General features: G+C 37.6%; 1 protein-coding gene across 4 annotated transcripts in view; it reads right to left on the bottom strand.

Moving 5' to 3' along the window:
* CDK14 (cyclin dependent kinase 14) overlaps positions 1-21,195 on the bottom strand; it is a 348,887-nt gene that overhangs the window by 143,889 nt on the left and 183,803 nt on the right. For all 4 annotated transcript variants that reach the window (XM_080582561.1, XM_080582560.1, XM_080582563.1 and 1 more), the window contains 2 exons: positions 13,779-13,899; positions 3,279-3,372 (listed from right to left, as the gene is read on the bottom strand). In XM_080582561.1, the coding sequence (XP_080438687.1) occupies positions 3,279-3,372; positions 13,779-13,899 (215 nt within the window). The remainder of the gene's footprint in view (positions 1-3,278; positions 3,373-13,778; positions 13,900-21,195) is intronic.

The raw sequence follows: 21,195 nt of genomic DNA, 5'->3' as shown, positions 1-21,195 counted from the left end.
TTGTTGGTCCAGCAGATCTAGTACCTTGCAACAAAAGTTCAAGCTGCTTATCTCAGAGAATAGCAAAAGAAATAGTCTTCAGGATCTTCTCACTTATGCTGGAATACATGTGGGGAACAATAATGACACATCACTAATGTTATACTTCAAGGCAAAGGACTTGTTAGCTTTTACATAAAGTAGTTACAAATTTCTCTCTCATTTTGTATGATGCAGTTCTATCCAGGAAGTAACCTGAGTCCCAATAAGCGGGAAAAAAGTATGAGTAAAGATGTAACAGTATACTTAAGCCAAATCACTTCTGCATTAAGATGTTTTATTCACTGTTAGAGCTCTTTGAAAAAGCAACCTACTTACATGTGTGATTTCCCTTTTATTCCCTTTAGGAGGAAATTCTTCACCCAGAGGGTGGTGAGGCCCTGCAATAGGTTGCCCAGAGAATCCCTGGAGGTGTTCAAGTCCAGGTTGGATGAAGTCCTGGGCAACCTGATCTATGGGTAGCATCCCTGCCCATGGCAGCGGGGTTGGAACTGGGTGATCTTTCAAGTCCCTTCCAACTCAAACCAATCTATGACTCTGTGATGTTTAGTAAATACAGTTTTGTTTTGTTTTGTTTTTAAAATATCCACACGTTTAACTATATGTGGGAAAAAGAGTTCATATTATTAGATCCAAACTGTGATAATAACAACTTGCAGCTTGCTTGTTCATAGTGTCAGTGCCTCCTTTGTGCTGTCCTGTTTCAGAGAACAGATTCTGGTTTATAAATCCTTGCTATTTTATTGAGGCCTATTACAGTAACAGAACCTGAGAACATTTATGAAACTATTGTAACATAAACATAAATTCAGTTTATTTTCCTCTTTTTAAAAATCCACAAGTGTTTAAAATAATAAAAGTCAGGAAACATGCTTACATAGATAAGTTCTTTAAGATTACTGAAAGATCAACCTCTTTTCCTAATCTATTATATACAATCACTTAATTAAGCCATTGTTAAACATAAACAAACATCAGTCATAACCAGGAAGAAATGTATGTGCTGTGCTGCATGGGATCTACTCTTGCTATGTAGATATGTAAGGAATGCCTATGGCAGAGATGCAAAAGCATTTACAGAATCTCTCTGACTTGCACTTGATAATCACTGATATAGCACATAATATATTTTAATTTCATTTACATAACAATGGAGAATTATACAATAGGAAAACAACCACCCATTAGGAATTTTAAACTGTTATTCACATTAAATTAAGTTCAGTTTTCCTGAATATTATTTCTTATGATATTGTAACTTTTCCTAGTACAAAGTAACAGGTCCTGATCAGCAGCCTGGACTCTTAAGGGCTATGGAAGTCACTGTCACTATGACTGGTAGCAGTGACAACAGGTATGAGACAGATTAATTCACCTTTTGTTGCAAATGGCACCATTTAGAAGAGGGGAAGAGACCAAAAGGAGAAGTGCTGATGTGGACCACACCATGCACCATTTTCAAAGATGATGATTTCTTCGTTACGAGAAAAACACATGGACATTGAAAAGGTGAACTACAGAAAGACTTTGTGAGAAAAATGTTTATTGGTTGATCTGGTCCTTTCATGGCAGTGTAAGTGTTCACTGTGGGGAAGCTAATCTTATTAGTTATCTTGTGTAACAACCTGATTAATTTTGTACTTCAGGGCTATTAACTACCATACTGTACATGATTCACTGGAGAATGGATGAATTTAATCCTTCTGTTCAAGTATAAAAGCAAACAAGAATAATCCTTAGTTTTATAACTTTTAAATAGATAACAAATTCTTAATGATGCTTAGAGTATATTAGGAAAGCATTCACTGAAACTATTTAGCTAAGGATAACTAGGCTCTTCCATTAGAAAGCCTAATTAATTGGGATTTTAAAATTAACTCTGATTTACAACAGATCATAAAACTCTCCAGTACAAAGTTTTATCTTTTTCTTCTAAGGTTTGTAAAAGATCAAATTAAAGAAACAAGATCAGTAAATTATCCCTTGCTATTTCAACTCTGTTCTCAGTATTTGCAGCTGCAGTTTGAAAACAGAATTAATAAATTGGCAGGCCTCAAAACTCATCCTGGGAGGAAATTTCATTCCAGTAAGTGAGAAGCATAATAATTTTTAAAAAGCAGAACTCTAAAACTGGTCCAGTAGTTGCTAGCTTGAAATACACAAGCTGGCAAACCAAAAAAAGCAATTGGACATGTCACAGAAACCCTTCACAACAGTTTCCTGTTGGGTACATTGCAGCACGGCTGTTTTTCCTTAGCAGAGAACTTTTCACAGTATTAGCCAAGTGGGCAGAGTAACAAAATATTTTATGTAAAATGAGACATTTCTATATCACAATCAATCGAGGTCTTGTTTTATAGAGTTGTTTTTTTTTTTTTTAGTATCTCCTAAAAGAAATTGATAAATTCATTGATGTCCCCACAAAAGAGAGAGAATACAGGCAAGTCTGTATGAAATGAAGAATGTAAATTTTATAAACACAATATGAAAGATTTTTTTTCCTTCCCATGGGCTAAAAAGAATCTCAAATAAATCCTCTGCATTTGAAATCAATGGTTTATGAGGGATTAATCTATAAAAGCAAGGGTGTACTCATGCTTCCCTCCTAAATTTGTGGTCAGAATCAAAACAGAGATTGACAGGTTGAAGAAGCATCTGCTCTTAGAATACTCTTCCCATCATGCAATCCACCCATATTGTTATCCACGCCTTATGAAGGGCCCAACCAGTCTGCAGAAACAGCAGCCAAAGACTCCTTTTGAACTTGAATATAATCATGATTTCTGATTTCCCATTCTGTTTCTCGCTTCATTTTCTATCTTGCTTTTCTTTTTATATGTCTATCTCACAGAAGGATACTTCCCATTGACATTACGTTAGTATAACATTAAAAGGGCAACCAAGTTCTCATTTTGATCATTTGCAAAGTGAGCATGACAAACTGGCTCAATTTCCACTAACTTACACTTGGGAAACTTTTTTCCATAACTGTATAAAAACCTGTCTGTGGATTACTTGAAAAACATTTACCAAAAAAAATAATATTGCCCAAGATCTGACCTTACTACATAGTCCTCAAGAATATACAAACTGCACCTCGTTAGTGCACTAAGCTTCTGTCCTTGTCTCTGTCAGCAACTTAATTAAAAAATAAAAAATAAAACACAAAAACATGTATGAACATTTACCAATCAACCTTCGTTGTCTTAGGTATGTTCCTTCAGCAGTACAGAACTCACCAGAAATATCCTTTCAAGTTGATCTTGAATGTCTTTCATTCCCGGAAAAGCGGCGACCCCTTGAATCATTTCTACAAAGATACATCCCACTCCCCTAAGGAGGGAAAAAAAGAAAGCATGCAACATTAGAAGGATTTATCTTAGATTAAACAGTTATTAACAACGCTTTTATCTCCATCACCAATATTTAAATAATGTATTTTATTATTATTACTTTTTAAATCAATGCTGTGAAACATAATATACAAAGTGATTAGTTCACTTTTCAGGTGTTTGAAAGCTAAGTGTAGAGATAGGAGGAATATGGATGAGTAGCTGTTGACACCAATAAAGGCACAGCAACAGCTTCCTGTCTGTATGAGTGCTTCCCAGGCAGCACACTCACACACCCAAATAAATTCTGTGGATGTGGGAATGGCACTGAGAGAGCACCCTTGGGAGCAGCTGAACAGGGACGGACTGCAGCACAGAGGCACACTGGAAGGGCTTGGGATGGAGATAAAGTCTGGGGAAAAAATGAGTAAAAAAAGAATGTAGTTGCTCACAGCCATTGAACTAAGCTACTGCCCAAATGCTGTTGACTCCTGGGATGGGCTTGCAGCCACAGGCACCCTCCTCTCACCACTGCGACAGCCACCTTCTTACAGCTCCTTTCCCTAGTTTCTCCAATAGCTACTTCACCAGGGTTCCCTCATCCCACTCATTTAAAGCCACTGGCAGAAGTACTAGGAAATCAGGGGAGAAGACTATACAGCACAAGGAATGGATTAACAGATTTTTAAGATTTGAGGAAAGTTTCTGAAGGATTTTAACTCAGATTTCAGATTACCTGTGGACTTCCCGCATCTGAGAAGCAAGAGAGATTATGAATTTGCATTTGCTTCTTTTCTGGATGAAAAGAGCTCAACGGTTGCTTGTTCCATCAGCAAAAAGTAATTGCAAATTGTAGAATTCAGTTACATATTTTCACTCGTTCAATTACAATTTTCCATGTATGTACAACTTACACAAGCAAACTACTATGTATGTCATATACCCACACCTGTGTAAGTAACCACACAAGAAGTCTTCACCCAACACAAATACCAAGTCAATAACCCAAAATATATATTGGAATGAACCAAGAATTCCCAAAGCTAGCTACAGTACCACTTTTTCCTTAAATTGTGAGCTGTCCCCTTTAGCTCAGAAAATCCTAACAATAACACCTGGTTTCACTTTGTTTTTTGAAGTAAATTATTATAATGAAGATTATCAGAAGATAAGCCATGTTTTACTCATCTCTGAATGCTTTGACCACTACCAAATAATGAAATAATTTTATGTTCCAAGACAATGAGCGTTGAGTCACATTTCCTGACAAAGAAAATTAGACATGCATCACTATTCTCTAATTCTACATCCCAAAGCACAGACACAGTAAGCAAAGTTTCTCCCTAGCCATTGGAAAAGTGGAAGAAAACTTTGGAAGGCACAGCTCTGGTCCAATTTTGGAAAAATTCAGGTGTTTATAAAAGAGAAAGGTTAAAATTTATGTTCCATATGCTGCTACTGGTTACTGAATGAATGGAATTGATTAAACTGCCACTCATCATTCACTCTGGTTAGTGCTTCATTAGGCACAGGTAGGCACTATATATCTTAGTCAAATCCTTACAAACAGTATCAGGATCTCAGGCAAGGAAAAATTCAAGATTGTAGTCAGGAGCCATTTATTCAAGATGAAAAATAAAACAATTGAATTTAGACTAAAGAAAAGAGGATTAATGCTCTATTCTTGCAACCAGAAAGTAGGCATTTGTTTAAACCAGTTTATCATTTTAGGGCATGTACTGCTATCTGCAGAGAAACTACACCTAGCTGTTTGACCAGAAATACTGTACAAGCAACATGAAGATTTTGCCAGATTGTTTCATTTTTTTTCCCAAAATCTATTTACAAAATTTTCCATTACTAGTGGGTCTGACACAAGTGTGAGCCAAGAACTGCAAACACACCACTGAAGAAAAATTTCCTGCTTGGAAAGAAGAATCCTATTATGTGGCTTGGACTCTTGTAGAACGTAGTACTCCATTTAGTCATAAGCTGAAATGAGGAGTTAGATAAACAACTACTACAAAAAAATGAAAAGGTTATTAAAATCACTGAAGAAAGAAACATAAACAAGCTTCCAGGTTTGAGCTGGGGGACTGCTGTTCACTTTGGCTCACTTGAAAACTATGCTTTGTTTCAAAGCTTATGGCACTCACCCAGCACACTGAAGAATAAGCCCACCGAAAGATTAAATGAATATTAGAAAAGAGAAAGAAAGGGGGGGAGGGAGGGAGGAGGAATATGATATTGAACTGATATGAAATACATAGAAAGCTATAATATCACAAAGAGTTTGAATGGCTGGAATGGTATTTTGGATGCCTTAGAGTTCTCCATGAGTTTTGTCTTAGGCTCTTAGCAAGTAGAAACTAAATATATGGTAGGATCCCTGAATCACAAAACTTAAATGCACACACTTTGAACCTGAATAGAAATAAAGCCTCTGCAAGGCCTTTATACTTAAACTTGTTTTTGTAGACCTCACAAACCATTAAACAGGTTATAGAAATTTTTGAACAAAGCAAAGCTTATTTACAGTCCAGAAGAACTGGTTTGTAAGAAAAAAATTAAAAGAACTATGTCACTCTTGGCTAACGGAAGGACAGGGAGAACATGACGACTCTGTATTTAAAATTATGCAAAATGAAGGACAGGAAAGAATTGATCAGGATTTTAATGGTTCCCAGAACTGTAGGTAGGTCCAAGGCAGTATAACCAGAAATAGGAAAATGCATTTAGGAAATGAAAATTTTAGGCTATGTTAGAAAAATACACTTAACAATTGTGCTATACCCCAGCCTCCCAAAGGACTGGGAACTCCACGGTTACAGTCACATGAAACTAGAGAAGCTGGAACACTTAGGAATATTCTTCTGGGACTAGACTTGCATTAACAGTAGGGTGGATAAGATGATCTCACAGATCATTCCCATCTCCAGTTTCTGCGATGTGAAGATTACATCTTGAAATATGAATTACAACCAATTAACTTGGCTGCAATGTGCATGCATCTCTGAGGATGCGTTATTTATGTATCATTTGTGTACACATAGCATTGTACAATGTCATTTTCAGGCAGCTTTTCAGAAATCATTTGTGTGATTTCAGTGCCTTCAATCAAGTTTTCCTACTTTCTTCACAGGACTTCTGATTTTCAATAAATAAGCCAAATGCTGCTAATTCTGAGACTTTTTTTCAGAGATCCTCCCAATGGAACAGCACAGGATAACCTTGCAAAGTAAACGTGACAGCCATTTAATGTTGAAATGTGTGGCTTACCCTCTGATGACAAAAAGCATGACTAAACCTATTGATGTATTGATGAGACCATATGTGGCCATACCATCTAATATTGCTCTTCTATTGTCCTGCCTAATTTGCTGGGACTCCGGCTGTCACCCAACAGCCTTATAAGGAGTAAGAGTTAATAGCACAGCTAAATGAGTTACTCTTGCATTTGAACTGACACAGTAAATGAGCCTGTAAAAATGAAGTTAGATGCCTCACAAAACTGCTTTCCTTTTTTTTTTCCTTCCTTTTTTTTTTTTTCAGCACAACTTTTATAATTCAAGAGCTTATTCTCTTAAAATTAACTTGCTTATTGGGAGGTTGGTTTTATATTTTTGCTTCAAGAATTTCCATTCCTGTCTCTGTACAACAAAGATCCTTATTGCAACAAGAAGAATCTACAACCTATTTGTAGTTGAATACTACAAGAAAATAACATAAAAGCTCCCTGGTGAGGCACAATCTATAAGATTTTTATTTTTTTTCCCCTTCAGTTAATATTCCATTTTTTTCCTGGTGGATTTGTAAAAGAGACTACAAATACACTTTGGAACGAGGAATTGTTTCCAAACTGAATTTTATTTTATACTTAAATGGAAATTATAGAAAGCCTGAGTGGAAACTCGGGGAACACTTAATATATATGTTAAAAACTGTTGAACTTTTTGCCCTGAACAGATTTGCAATGCTTTCCAACAGGCTCACTGCAGGTGATGACATTTAGCATATTCTTCATAGTAAAGTTGTATATTCGCTCTTCAGATAAGATTTGTATCTGGTTGTGAAGGCTGTTTCAGTGTGAAAAATTTGGATGAGGAAAGCATTTTATGAAAAGCAAGTAACCGCTTCCAGAATTCCTCCTGATAAGATTTCTGAAATACAGAATAACAGCAGAATTTTCATACAAACTTTCCCAAGTACGTGCAGTTTGCACCGTTAAATATACCGTAATAAAAAAAATAATATAAAAAAAAATAAAAAAAGAAGCCTGCTTGGTTTTATGGACTCATCACCAAGAAGCAACGGTGGAACTTCTTCCATTAAATCCACCTGTTACGTCCATGTTGGAAGGGCACAGAGGCTTTTATCTTACCAGATTTATTCAGAAAAAAAAAGTCATGTTCCTATATGATCCTGCTTATGAACAGAACTATGACAACTCTGAGGGGGGAAAGGAATGAAAAGCAAAGGATTTCTGTCTCTTTAATTGACCAAACCTGATTTTGTTCTGCAATGGCACACTGCCAGAATAGAATGGAATCCCAGAATCCCGGAATGGCTGAGGTTGGAAGGAACCTCTGGAGGCCATCTGATCCAAGCCCCCTGTTCAGGCAGGGCCACCCAGAGTAGGGTGCATGTTCAGGCAGCTTTTGATGATTTCTATGGAAGGAGACTTCACACCTCTCTGACCAATCTGTGCCAGTGCTCTGTCACCTGCGCAGTTAAGAAGTGCTTCCTGATGTCTAGATGGACCCTTCTGTGGTCCAGACAGTGCTCATTGCCTCTTGCAAATGCCATGGACACTGAACTTGGTTGGACTTCATCTTTCATGATTACTCATATTTGATATGTGAAAAGCAATATACCATGAGAGATAGTCTGAGCAAAGAATAGGGGCGTAATGCAAATGAATTACTTCCCATGTGAGAATTGTAATGAGTGAAGCAAAAATTTCCCTTCCATAATGTCAAAGAACAATATTAAAATTTCCACAAAAAGCAGATACAATGAATGAAAAATAAATTCCTCGGAAGCATGATAGTTCACAGGATTTCTTGAACTAACCATAATTACAAATGAATAGGGTGCTCATGTTTTTGCCTGTATCTCTAAACTACTAGAAATAAAAGCTCTGGAAAGTGTTTTTGTCACCCAATCCTTGACAGAAACTTTCAATTTCTATATTAAGAAATATTATATTCATGAAGGATTAAATTGTACTTAATTACTTTTTGTTAGAATCTTTCAATTAGACTCATTTCCTCTGTAAAAGAAGATTGCAAAATAAAATAAATCAAGAAAATCACCTTTGAACTTAAACAACATCCTGCCATAAGGTATTTTCCTGTTCAACACATTCTTCCTGGTTTTCTTTTCCTCCCATGGATCCAGATACCTTTTATGAAGTACTTTCCTTACACACATACGCTACATATTTTTAGCTGTGTGAAAACGATAGTAAATCTCATGTTTCAAATGGATAAAAGTAATTTTTAGACAGGAACTGAAATGCCTTTCCTAGAGACAAAAATTTTTTCCTCACGCACAGTCTTTCTATGAATAAGACCCCATGAGAATTTTCCAATCGAAAGCTAATTCAGCTGATAAAACTTTTGAAGAGCTCACTGACAATGAGAGAAGTTTAATTAACAATACCCTGACAGTTACTGCAATACCCTCACCTTAATATCCTAATCCTGAAGATTAGCATTTCTTTGGAGTGGAAGTCACAATCATAACGAACATCAAGGGCAAAAGAACTAATTTACCCTACACTGTTTTGTCTCCTGGGCCCCAAGAAGTATTTCTTCAGTGTGCATGGGGACTCCTACTCTCAGATTTATTTCACTGCAAACTGTTTACAGCAGATATGGGATAAAGATGCCTTTGTAATCTCCCCTGTGTAAAAACATAATTTGGTGCACCTGTGTCTAATGCAAGATTCATTTTTATATAATAAATAACTTAATTACTGTCATAGGTCTTCATTGGTCAAATATTCATGAAAGCACGCATGGAATTACAGTGAACACTCAAATCTATACTCAGAGCAGGCTATTTGTGGAAAGTGCCATGTACCTGAAAAACAGCATTTATTTTTTTAATAATAGAATAGAAAAACTTCATGTGAATAGTTTTCCCTAGATAAAGATCAGAATTAAGACTTTGTCTGTCGATCCAGACATTACAAAGTTAAATAACAGTGATTTAATAAGCAATTTCATAACATTTGACTGGCCTAGTTATAAGCAATTTCTTTCACAGCACTAAACACAGCTGATGTTAATAAGAGTGATTAGTTAATAAGACTGAATTTAAAAAATAGTATGGCCATGTTACCTGAATTGTGACTAACAGTGTATTTTTAAAAGAAAAACAGGATATGCAAAAAATTGCCAGCTGTTAGCAAACACAGTTTATAGCCAGCTGCACTTCAAAATAAAACATCCCTAGTGACTTCCTGATCTAAGAAACCCAGATGTAGCAGTACATGCATTACCAGAACCAAAAATGATTTAATAACCTGTTTAAATTACATCATTTACTTATACTAAACTCTTTCTGTAAGGAACAAACAGAATAGGTTCATTTTGGGATTTTCCCTATGTTTCTGTATTACCTATTTATGGCTTTTAGTAATTTATAAGCCCTTTATCTATTGAAGCTTATTTTCCTTGGATTGACTTTCAAAGGACTGTAAAATTCAAGGATTAGGAAAAGTTACACCAGAGGCAGTGCAAAGCCATTTTCATAAGCTACTAGTAAGTCCTCATCAAGAGGAGGAAAAAAAAAAAAAGCATATCAAAGGTTATCACAACTCTTTGATTCAGTCTTAGGTAGCGTAACACATTCACACAATGCCACTGTATCATATGCTGTCAGCAGTAAATCACAAAGCCCACTGCATTGATTTCCATCACTACTCTGACACCACTAATGCATGTATGTCTTCATTAATATTATTTTATTGCCAGTGGCTATTTAAAAAGAAAGCAGGAGAATGTAATACAGTGTGTGGATCATTAGCTTTTAGTTACTAATGCCGTACACCAGCAAATGAAGTGTAAAAATAGCCTGCAGCCTCTGCCACCTGCTTCCTAGCCGCTGTCCAGTGGTTAATATTTGGACTCTTTTTTTCATGCAGCTGGTCTTCTACTCAATAGGAGCCCCACTTGCCATTCCTTGGGAACCACCATGAAATGTCATTTATCACGCCTACAGCAAAGACCCTGTTGTGTATTTTTTTTCCTAAATGGAAAAACAGCTGTGCTTTGTGCCTCAACATTATTTAAATATTTAGTGAAGTGGCTGCCTAGTTTTGTCATAATGTAGATTATCAATAAGGACACGCGAGAGCACACAGTATCTGCCATAAGGACATAATGCCAGTAATTGCATAAAAATGCTAATGCTACAAACACACTTTTGATAACAAATTACCAAATTATCTTTGTATCTGATGGAAGATAGGTTTCTCCACGTCTCTCCCTTCCTCCCATTCTGGGAAATCGCTAAGCAGTTTTAATGTAATTACGGCCCAGCTATGTACAACCGCTGTATGAATAAAACCCCAAGCCTGCCGGAGCTCCAGCAGAGCTCCCTGCGAGATGTGCCAAACAAGCATCAGTGGCCTGAAGACAGAACGACACCTCTCGCCACCACACTGGAAGAGCTGTTGCAGATAACCCAGCAAAGCATAGAAGTGAAAACCTGATATGGCAGTAGCTCAGCCTTTACATAAATTCCTACCATGTGAAAGAAACTGCATTACTAGGTGTTTTTTTTTTCTAGGGTTTCCATAGTTCACCAGATTGTATAGGGCAGCAGAATCTTTTATCAGTGATACAAATCTAATGCAGTCCAACTTCATTTTGCATTTGAAACAAAGCCCGCTGCTCTCTGTCCCTGAGCACCTGGATCTTTTTCAGACCTATATGAAGTGTTCTGTACAAGAGGACATCATTTATTGATATTGTTGAAGATATAATTATTGTGTTATTCCACAGTATTCTTGCCTTATTTTGAAAGTCCTTGTAAAAAATGACCTTCAGTCCTGAAACGGCATTTTGAGTCCTTCCTTGATGTTCCCTGCTGCCCATAGGATCATGAAGGCAATGTCAGCCTGGATTTATAGTAAGTTTAAAATGCTTTTAATTAGCTGCATGACAATTTGATCTCTATCTCAGTCATACCACGTAGTTTGACGGGACCTTTTAATAGCTCTTTTACTAAAATCATTTATTGGCAGGAATGTTAACAGATCTATTTTTGAGCTGTTAAACTTTTGAGTGAACTACTTTTCTTCATGGAAAAAGTTTCAGTGAGAATCAAAAATGTTTAAAAATCCCTTGTTTGGTTAAACAAAAAAAAGCCTTAAATTCAAAGTGTAATCATTTTTTGAATTGGTAAATGTTAGCAACAGCAAAAAAAAAATCCAATGTCTATTTTGACTAAAAAACATTTTTCAGGACTTATAGAGTAGTTTACTCTGTTAAAGCATTTAAAAATTCTCTTTAGTGGTTTCCATATTTTCTGTCATTGTATTTGTATTTCAGAAGTTCAGACACACACATACACATATACAAAAAGATGTGGGACTCTGAAAAACTAAGCACATGTTGACTGAACTATAAGAAGATGAGCAGAAAGAACTATTTATGTCTACCTCCTATTACCCTAAGCAAGTCGAGCTTATTGCTGAGAACGTCAGAGGTGTATCTGGGATGACTGCAAAACGTCAGGAGCAGATGGGATGCAGAGATTGCATGCAGTCTGTGAAGACATCAGGTTGAACTGATCTTTGGGAAAACAGGACAATTTTAGCACCGATGAGAAGCTGAGATGCAGGGAAAAGTGATTTTAGATCTGGGAGGTAGAGAATGACTTGAAGAAAACCAGACAGATGCTGCCTTTGCCTCTCTGCAGTTGCAGTATCACAAGGTTCACATTTGGAGATGTTTGTTCACCCACCCTTTCCTGCCTCTTGATAAACTAACCCTGCAGCCAGAAGCCCAGTTATATTAAATGTTCTCTTCAGCATTAGATATTCTATTATTTATTCACTGTAACCTCCTCAACTGAAACAATCCTGCTGCTTCTAATGCCTGCCTCTAGGAGTCAACACTTATAGTGCTTCAGGGCAAAACTAGATGAGATTTCCAGGAAAATAGAGCTTTTATTCCACAGTCTCTGACCTCACCTACAGGAACAAACACAAGTTCGTCATGCTTAGTTTCTTTCCTCAACAAAGAAAATACTCTTGCTTGGTCAACTGTTTCAGTACTACTAAACAGTTCAAGATTACCCTGACAAATAATATTTATCCATTGTTAAAGCCTGTCTGAAAAACATATGGTCTTTTTTATATTATCTTACAGTTACCTCTAGATTTTAACATAATCATAATTCTAAATTTAGGCTGCACAAATTAAACAAAGGTACTTCAGCAAGCTACAAAACAAATCATTATACTTTTTAAAAACTCGTTCAGTACATATTTTTTCCTCAAAATAAAGGAGTTCTGTAGATCTAAAGGATTAAATATACATTCAAAACAAATTAACTTCCTCCATGACATGAGACTTTCTTGATAAATAAAAATATTCTTCTTCCAGATTTCTGTTTCTTGAATCAGGCTGCATTGCTTCTGACAATAAAGCTGATGCTCTAACAGCAGAATGTGTACAGATTACAGAGGTTTGTGACCTCCACCTTGGTCTCTTAACAGTCAAAAAACCACACACGACTCCGTCATTCAACACAGGATTAAACGATGTTATCAAAAGCAAGGTGTTGTATTCTTTACGCAAACTGTTCTTTCAAACCTACAGGTCTAAACAAAACCTGTAGGTTTGAAAGAAAGTTGTCCAGCAACGTGTCACGTACTGATATACTGCTAACCAGTAGAGCAGATTAAGAAGAGAGGCTGTATTTTTGCACCCGGAGTATTCTGGGTTTGTGCTTGCTACAGCTGGGAAGATCTGACGTACGTGGCAAAACTGGGCAATCCAGTCACAGCAGCAATGCTCAAGCCACCATGCTTTTTAGCTGGTTTTGCTAATATAGTATTAGCCACCATGTCCTGTATCACGCATTCAGGGCGAGCAGTTGTTTGCCAAGGAACAGCAATCAACAGCAACTCACCCGGTCTCTTGAAAAGCACTACTGGCTCTGCTACTGGTGTACCAACACCAGGTAGCCAAGCTGTGGGTTGCAGGAGGGGATTCCTTTAAGGAAATAACTGAGTCAACCACACAGAGATTACTACACATGAGCTATACTATTATAACATGAAGCTTTAACTATACCACTGATCTTGCCACATATTCGTTTTACACATCTAAACAAAATCAGAGCTAAAACACCTACATATAGTCTCAGTAAAGATGCTGTACTGACCACATATCGAGGCAGGTGGAATATTCTGTTGATCCCAAAAGGACATCTGGAGGCCTGTACCATAGGGTTACCACTTCATTAGAATATGTATGGCTGGGAACTGATTTAGCTCTTGCAAGACCTGTGGGGTAAATACAAAGAAATTAATAAAAACAAAATGAAGAAACTATTTGCTGTAGGGTTACAATCCTAAAAGGATATGTGAGCCCACATCATGTCACTTGATGTCATATTGCAAGTGTTTTTTTCTTCTAGTATTGAAATATGTTGCTTAATGAAAGAACATGGTAGCATCTATCATCTAGTACCTGGCTAAAAAGAGCTGTGATTATTATGAAGGAATAATAAAATATGATTTTCATACTGACAACTACAGACCCAGGAGAGATGCAAAGGTACATTGTGGTATACCTAAATGAAAGACAAATAAATAAAGTTGTTCGTTTCCATTAACTACTCATCGTGAGGCATCAATAGTCTTTCATTTCAGTGTTATTCAGAAAAAAGAAATGGAAAGGAAACTCCCAGATGTATAGTGACATACTTGAGATTTATTTTTTTAGGGGAGCCTAAAAAAAACTTCCACAGTTTACATTGCAAACCCTAGTCTGCTTATTCAAATTTATATCTGAAAGCAGTAGAAACACTCAGACATTTCCATTCAAATAAATATTAATATTGCTGTAATACATCAGAAAATGGTATGTGCAAAATTCTTCTCTCTCAACAAATGTATGTTGGCAGTGCAACAATCTCAGAAACAGAAATCATTCCTATGAAATCTGTGACCTACTAAAGATATACTATTTACAATAATTGTCTTTCAAGCTTGTCAGTCAGTTAAAATAATTCACATAACTGCATAACCATATATCTCATGTAAAATTGGAAAGATTTTAGGAGAGATTCTCATGTGCTAAAAACAGCAGTAATGAGCAAACTTTTCTAACAGTTCTCCTACAACAGCCTCACTCATCCAGGGACTGGAAAAAAGATTTTCAGGACTTTGGTGCCTGTTCCCATCATGTGCCTGCAAATACCTTTCCAAATAATTTGTTCCTTCTTACTGCCTTGAGACTATCCACTCCCTCATTGGGAACACTGGACGAGTAACAGAAATCAGGAGAATGCAGCACTGCTGTTTATCTTCCTAAACAAAGAACTATCGATTTCCCTTTCACACAAAAAAATGAACCTACTAAAACAGACGGTCATGTCCTACACCTCACAGAAACCAAAAAGCAGTCAAACACTCCAGAAAAAATATGTAACATGAGAATTCACATAAAAGTGAAGATGAGAGTCCTTTGCATCTTTATTCTCAATACACTGGAGAAGCTATTTAAGAACAGTTAATCTCAGTGAATACATCTCCATAGTAATGATGGCAAATCTTGCCAGTAGATTGCATTATCAGCTGATTATAGCAATTAGACTAGTGTAGGGGAATAATTTGACTTGTATGCCAAAATTTCTTTGAAAAAAAAATCAAATATGAATAACCTTTTTTTCCTTCTTTTTTATCCAGCTTTCAGACTTCCATCTCCTTTACATGTGTTCACTTGGTCACCAGCTTGACTAACACTTGGTTCAAGCAGACAATTCAAGGTAGGCAAACGCAGCACAACCCCAAAGAAAAGAGGTAACCTTACACTGTCTGCAGTACCTCTGATCAGTGCTGAATAGTTTTTATACCTAGCACAAACATTTACAAACAAGCCTCAGTTTCTGAGCACTCGCACCCCACACGGCCAATCTGAAGTAGTACTCCCTGAAGGTGGGAATCCGGTTTTGCTATTATTAAGCTAAACAAGAATGATGAAAGGATTTGAGAATGTCCCCATCATTCTCTGCCTGCCTGATCTGCCCTTCCAGAATCCCTTCACTGTTGCCTAGGATGACTGAATTTGGTTACAAACTCTTACCTCTCTAATCTTCTTCCTAGCTTTGGTAGGAGAAAAGGCCCAGGCAGGTAGGGAAAAGGCACTGTTAAGAAGCCAGCAATGTTATGTGATATGAAGAAAACCGGCAAGTTTTAGAGCTTGTGCGGTGATAAACAAATGCAGGTGTCTATGACACAAAGTGCTTGACCCACCCAGACTCAAGAAATCTCCCTAGTAGGGAGGAATAAATACCTACCTTTCCATACCAGAAATCAAACTGCAAATAATACAATGCTTGTGCTTGCCAGCTAGTTTCTGCCACCTTGCTGTCCAAAACGAAGCATTACAAGTACTGTAGCCAACCCAAATATGTCTTTCCTCCTGTTCTGTGACCATTCAGCCTGTCCTCCCATCCGGTAGGGACTGCTGACCATCCTATTTCCTCAGCTGACTACTTCTAGATCTCCTCTACCTCTAATCTGGTCCAGGCTAACTAAGATACATCACATTTTCAAAGCATGTCCCTTTTTGGCTAATCCCAGATGGCTGGACAGCTAAATGTTTTTCTTTAATCTGCTTTTCATTTCCAAAACACCATGAAAGCCTCACTCGAGGTTAGCTGCTACATCTGGTTTCTCAGTTATAAGAGGATCATTACTGAAAAGGAGAAAGTTATTAGTAAAACTTCAATTTGTAAGAGCAAGTTGAAGCCATACATTGACATCAAACAGCATCAGTGCACCAGGTTTAAGGTTTATGGGTACAGGCCATATGTTTTATGTAGTGGCCAACTGGTTTCCTGCTTGTGCACTTAACACTACTTTGCAGACTAAATGGCCAAATTTAGCAGAACTGAACAACCCACAAAGGCTAAATTTTGGCACGGGAAGATTTGGAACAGTCCCGCTGTTTCAGTCAATAGCTCCTCTAGTGCAGAATTCAAAGGTCCTAAATTAGGCTAATGCCTTGGAGGAGCTTCTTTGTCTCTGGAAGGGAACAAAGTTTGCTTTTTCTGAAGAACGTTCTGCGTAAATAAGGCACTTCCAATTATGGGCACTTTCATTTAAAGATTCAGAATTCATGTAAATGTCTCTCAACACGATTGAGGCATGAAAATATCCTCATCTTTCAGATATATTTACAGTTTAAAAGCAACACTATCTCTCTCTATATATATGTATAAACACTAACAAGACACTGCATTTCTTATTTTGATGTTCCAGATGCAAACAGTTGACAGTTACCAGTTGTTGTTTTTCTAAATATCCTTCTGCAGGAAAAAGATGCTATGTATTTCATACCCTTTTGCACCTCCACATATGCTTACTCATGCAAAATTTATTTAACCACATCTTTCAGCTGAAAGAAAACTGAAGGGTAGGATTAATTAGCACAGCATGTTCGATCACTTTCTTTAAGGGTTCCCTGTCTGTTTCCATGGTTACTCTACAGGAAGAGTGACGATCTCTTTTGAAAAAGACAGAGCTTATGGGCGATCATCAAAACTTCAAATCCTAATGGATAGTGTGAACAAAAGTCAAAAGGTAAATGACGAGATCGCCAGGTGAATACACAGCATTTACATACTGCTGTTTGCGCACTTTTTGCCAGTGATGGCTTGCTGACATCTGGTGAACTCCCTTCCAGGTCCTACCTCTTCCAAAAGATAAAAGGTCAACACGCATCCCACTGTTCCTGCCTCGTTTGGAAAGGAGGAAGCCAAGCGTAAGGCACAGCTATTAAAAAAGTCAGGTTGCATCAGCCCTGCTGCGTGTAATTATGGCAAGAACAGACACTGGTTAACGTTCTCCAGGCAGTTACTTCTCTGGCCATTATTTATCCAAACTGGAAGTAGAAACTGTTCTCACAGATCACACGCCACAAGGCTTCCCCAGCATCATCTACCTGTGCTGTGCCACAAAGCACAACTTCCTTTTAACTCATTCGAAATGTTCATTTTAACTCATTCGATGTTCTGCAATGCCCTTTATTTAAAGCACAGGCTGACCGATGGGAAGGGGAAGGGGAAGGGGAAGGGGAAGGGGAAGGGGAAGGGGAAGGGGAAGGGGAAGGGGAAGGGGAAGGGCCACACAAAGACCATCAAGTCCAACTTGCTGACCCCTTCAGGCCTGACCACAAGCTGAAGCGTATCACCAAGGACATTGTCCAAACGTCCCTTGAGCACTTGGCATGGGGCACCACCTGCCTCTGCAGGAAGCCCGTCCCGGTGTGTGACCACCCTCATGGCACTGACATTTCTCCTCTCGCCCAGCCTGGCCCTCCCCTGGCACAGCTCTGGGCCCTTCTGCACCCTGCCATCGCTCACCAGGGAGCAGAGGCCGGCACCTCCCTCTGAGCCTCCCCTCCTCGGGAGGCTGCCCAGAGCTTATGTATGTGCCTTTAACATATAAAAACTCCTTCCGCCTCATAATCTGAATTATTAAAAAAAAAAAAAAGGCAAAAAGATATTTCCTTCTGTGGTAAACACAATTTTCTCTGCTTTGTCTGGCTCTATCTTTTATCTCACACCCAGAGGTTGTATCTGATTTTACCTAGCATCAGTTATTGACATAACACATTGCACTGATTTATCACCGTAATTTTTTTTTTTAATTGTATTTGGCTTTTAAAAGAGGCAGTAGCTATATGCAGACACAAGACCTATTCAATACACACACCTTTGGCTATGAGCATAAATATTAATATTTGATATCTCTTTAGCTGCAGGATAGCTTTCTAGTCAAGTTCATATGACAACCAGGAAGCCTTTGTTCACAGTGAGCATCATTCTGCAAATGAGAAAAACAGTCACGGCTGCAAAAACGAGGGCTTGCCAAGAATGTGCATTGTTCCCTTTTCCATTATACCTTAAATGTATTTCTTTGTTTACTATTTTTATTTAGATATAACAAAAAGAGCTCTAGTGAGGCATATTGCAAACAAACAAACAAGAAAGTTTTTCTTTTTTCTGTTGTTTTTCCTTGATTCGGATCCTTTCATGCTTCCTTCCTTAGCTTCATGTTTATTTATTTTAACAATTTACTTAGAGTTTGGGGTAAATGGCTTATAAAACTATAACCATTATTCAGTAACTATATTAAAATGTTATTAATGCTGTCTGTTGTAGATCATGAATTGTCAAGTTCACTTAATCTATTTATCCAGGTACTTATTTTCCAACAGAGGCATATTTATTCAGTGAATACATGAATGGCAACAAAACTGAAGTAAAATGGGTGGAAACACTGCCACTATTTTGACAAAGCAGTCAGCTCTCTACCCGGAAGTCAGTTCCTGGCAAGGAAAAGTGTGCTGCAGCCTGTAGGTCCCTCCGCTGTCTACGTGAATATATCTACCCTTAAGCTGTAGCATTGTCAGAATATCTGATTTTAATTCCTTTCAAATACGATAAATTGCCTACAATACCCTACGTCTGAGTCCTAATGCAGACACCAGATTATGGTAGTGATGTTCATTTACAAAAGTTACCCACTACTAGGGAGAGGCTAATCAGGTTCCCCTGTTAATATTCCCCAAAGGCACTTGGACAATGACTGTTCTTCCAAAGCAGAGCGCATGAGTCAACCTTCCAAGAGACAGAGAGCAATAAGTAAGGCAAAAGACATGTGTGCCTGACAGCCTGCTTGTTCCAGCAGTATCAGTTGGTCTAATAAAAGATGATTTCTCCCTGCAAATCTTATCTCATGTATGCCGTCAGACAATCACTTACAATAATGTAGATGATAATTATCCTGGCCTTTGAAAGGGACTCGACTATCAATTTGACAAACACAAGTTACAAAAAGGGAAGATAGAGAAGTATCTTTTTTTCTGCTAACAGGAAGTAAGAATTTAGCCCCCAAGAAAAGTGTTTTTCTTTTTTCAACAACTCCAGCATCATCTCTTTTGACTGCCTCCCAAGACACCCAAAAGATCATAGGCAGTGGAAAAGTGGGATAAGGAAAAGAGCTCAGCTGTTGGTTGTATATTAAAGACCTCTTTGAATAATTTGACTGAAAGCCATCCTAGCTATAAAGCTGGTTATTCCTCTGCTTTAAAATCCTTATAAAAACTTTCTGACACATTGAAAAAGCCTACTGATGCTGAACATGTACCATGACTGCCAAATTCATTCATTCTCCGTTAGCAGAAAGGAACACACAAATAATTCTGTTCCAATCAAAAAGTAGGTGGCATGGAAGTGCAAAGGAAATGCATGTTCCACTTTCAACACAGTGAAATTATATGTATCCCCATGACCTTCTGGGTCAGTGTGAACATGTTCAAATTGCCTCTCCTAGTCTACAAGCAGAAAAATAATGGTGTGGGCAGGGAAAAAAAAAAAAAAAAAAAAAAAAAGAATCCACACTGTAAACATGCACACAGCCGTGACAGCTAACAGAACTCAAGGACAGCAAGCAATTGCACATCAAAGATAACTTCTGCATTAATGAAAAGACCTGGATTCATTATGAATATGGGATACGTGCCCACGATATTTTAACAGTTGACTGATTCAAGTCTTGCTTTCCAGTTTCTGGATTTTTACTTAATGATCCTCATTTTGTTGTCTCACAGAAAAAATTCTATATGAAAAATGATGACCTCTCCTCCCAACAACATTCCAGCACGAACATACCACTTTGCTAATAAGGCTGTAAGTGAAAATATCAGAGTTGCTCATTCCAGTTATTAAGTTTGAAGCAAATAGTTAACAAAGCCTGAACAGATGGTTTTAAATTGGTAAGATCTGCAAGATCTCCCTAAGAAAAGAGAGAAAACTGGGAAGCAGCTACAAATCAATGAGCACAGCACTGAGGAACAATTTGAGTTTAGAATAGAAGAATAGTGTGTATATATATATATATTCATGGAATTTTAAGACATATGAACAATGATCTTGCTGAAGACAAGAAACTTAACAGACTACTTTCATACATTTTTGAGGAATAATGTTCTCATTATCTTTCCCTAACAAACCAAAAGGAACTCAGAAAAGAAAAAGTTAAGTGCTATAGACCGTCGGGGAAAGTGTTCTGTGGAGACAAAGAGAGAACTATGGATGTACAATTTGATGAAGTGTAACAGTTCACCAAGCACTGGCCACAGAAGTCAACAACTCACCACAGTGCTATTGAGTATTAAGTTAACAATCAACTGTGTTCCCCATCTGTAAAACTAAAAGCATGACTGCAAGAGCCAATTTTGGATTACTCCATCTGGAGTCCAAGTAAAAATGAACCAGCCTTCATCAACTGGTATCTTGATAAGTTATCACTTGATAAAATGCAGTAGGTACTTGACATATTGCATGAGACAGGCTAAATAGGACATACTGGCAAAGAAATAAATAAGCTTGCTCTGTGCTGTGCGAGACTTATATTAGCAGAAAATCATCATGTAGATAAACTGCCTTCCCCTTTGTTGAGATGCTAAGGGGACTGAACACACACCAGATTCAATCCCTCTGTATACAAGACAGCAGTACCATTTAAATCCTTCTACTGCAACGCTTCATTAAATCTGACAGCTGA

Source organism: Anser brachyrhynchus (assembly GCF_964034855.1).
Source record: "Anser brachyrhynchus genome assembly, chromosome: 2".
NCBI classification, from domain to species: domain Eukaryota; kingdom Metazoa; phylum Chordata; class Aves; order Anseriformes; family Anatidae; genus Anser; species Anser brachyrhynchus.
The sequence above is the reverse complement of the archived record's forward strand: the minus strand, read 5'-3'. Positions and strand labels throughout refer to the sequence as shown.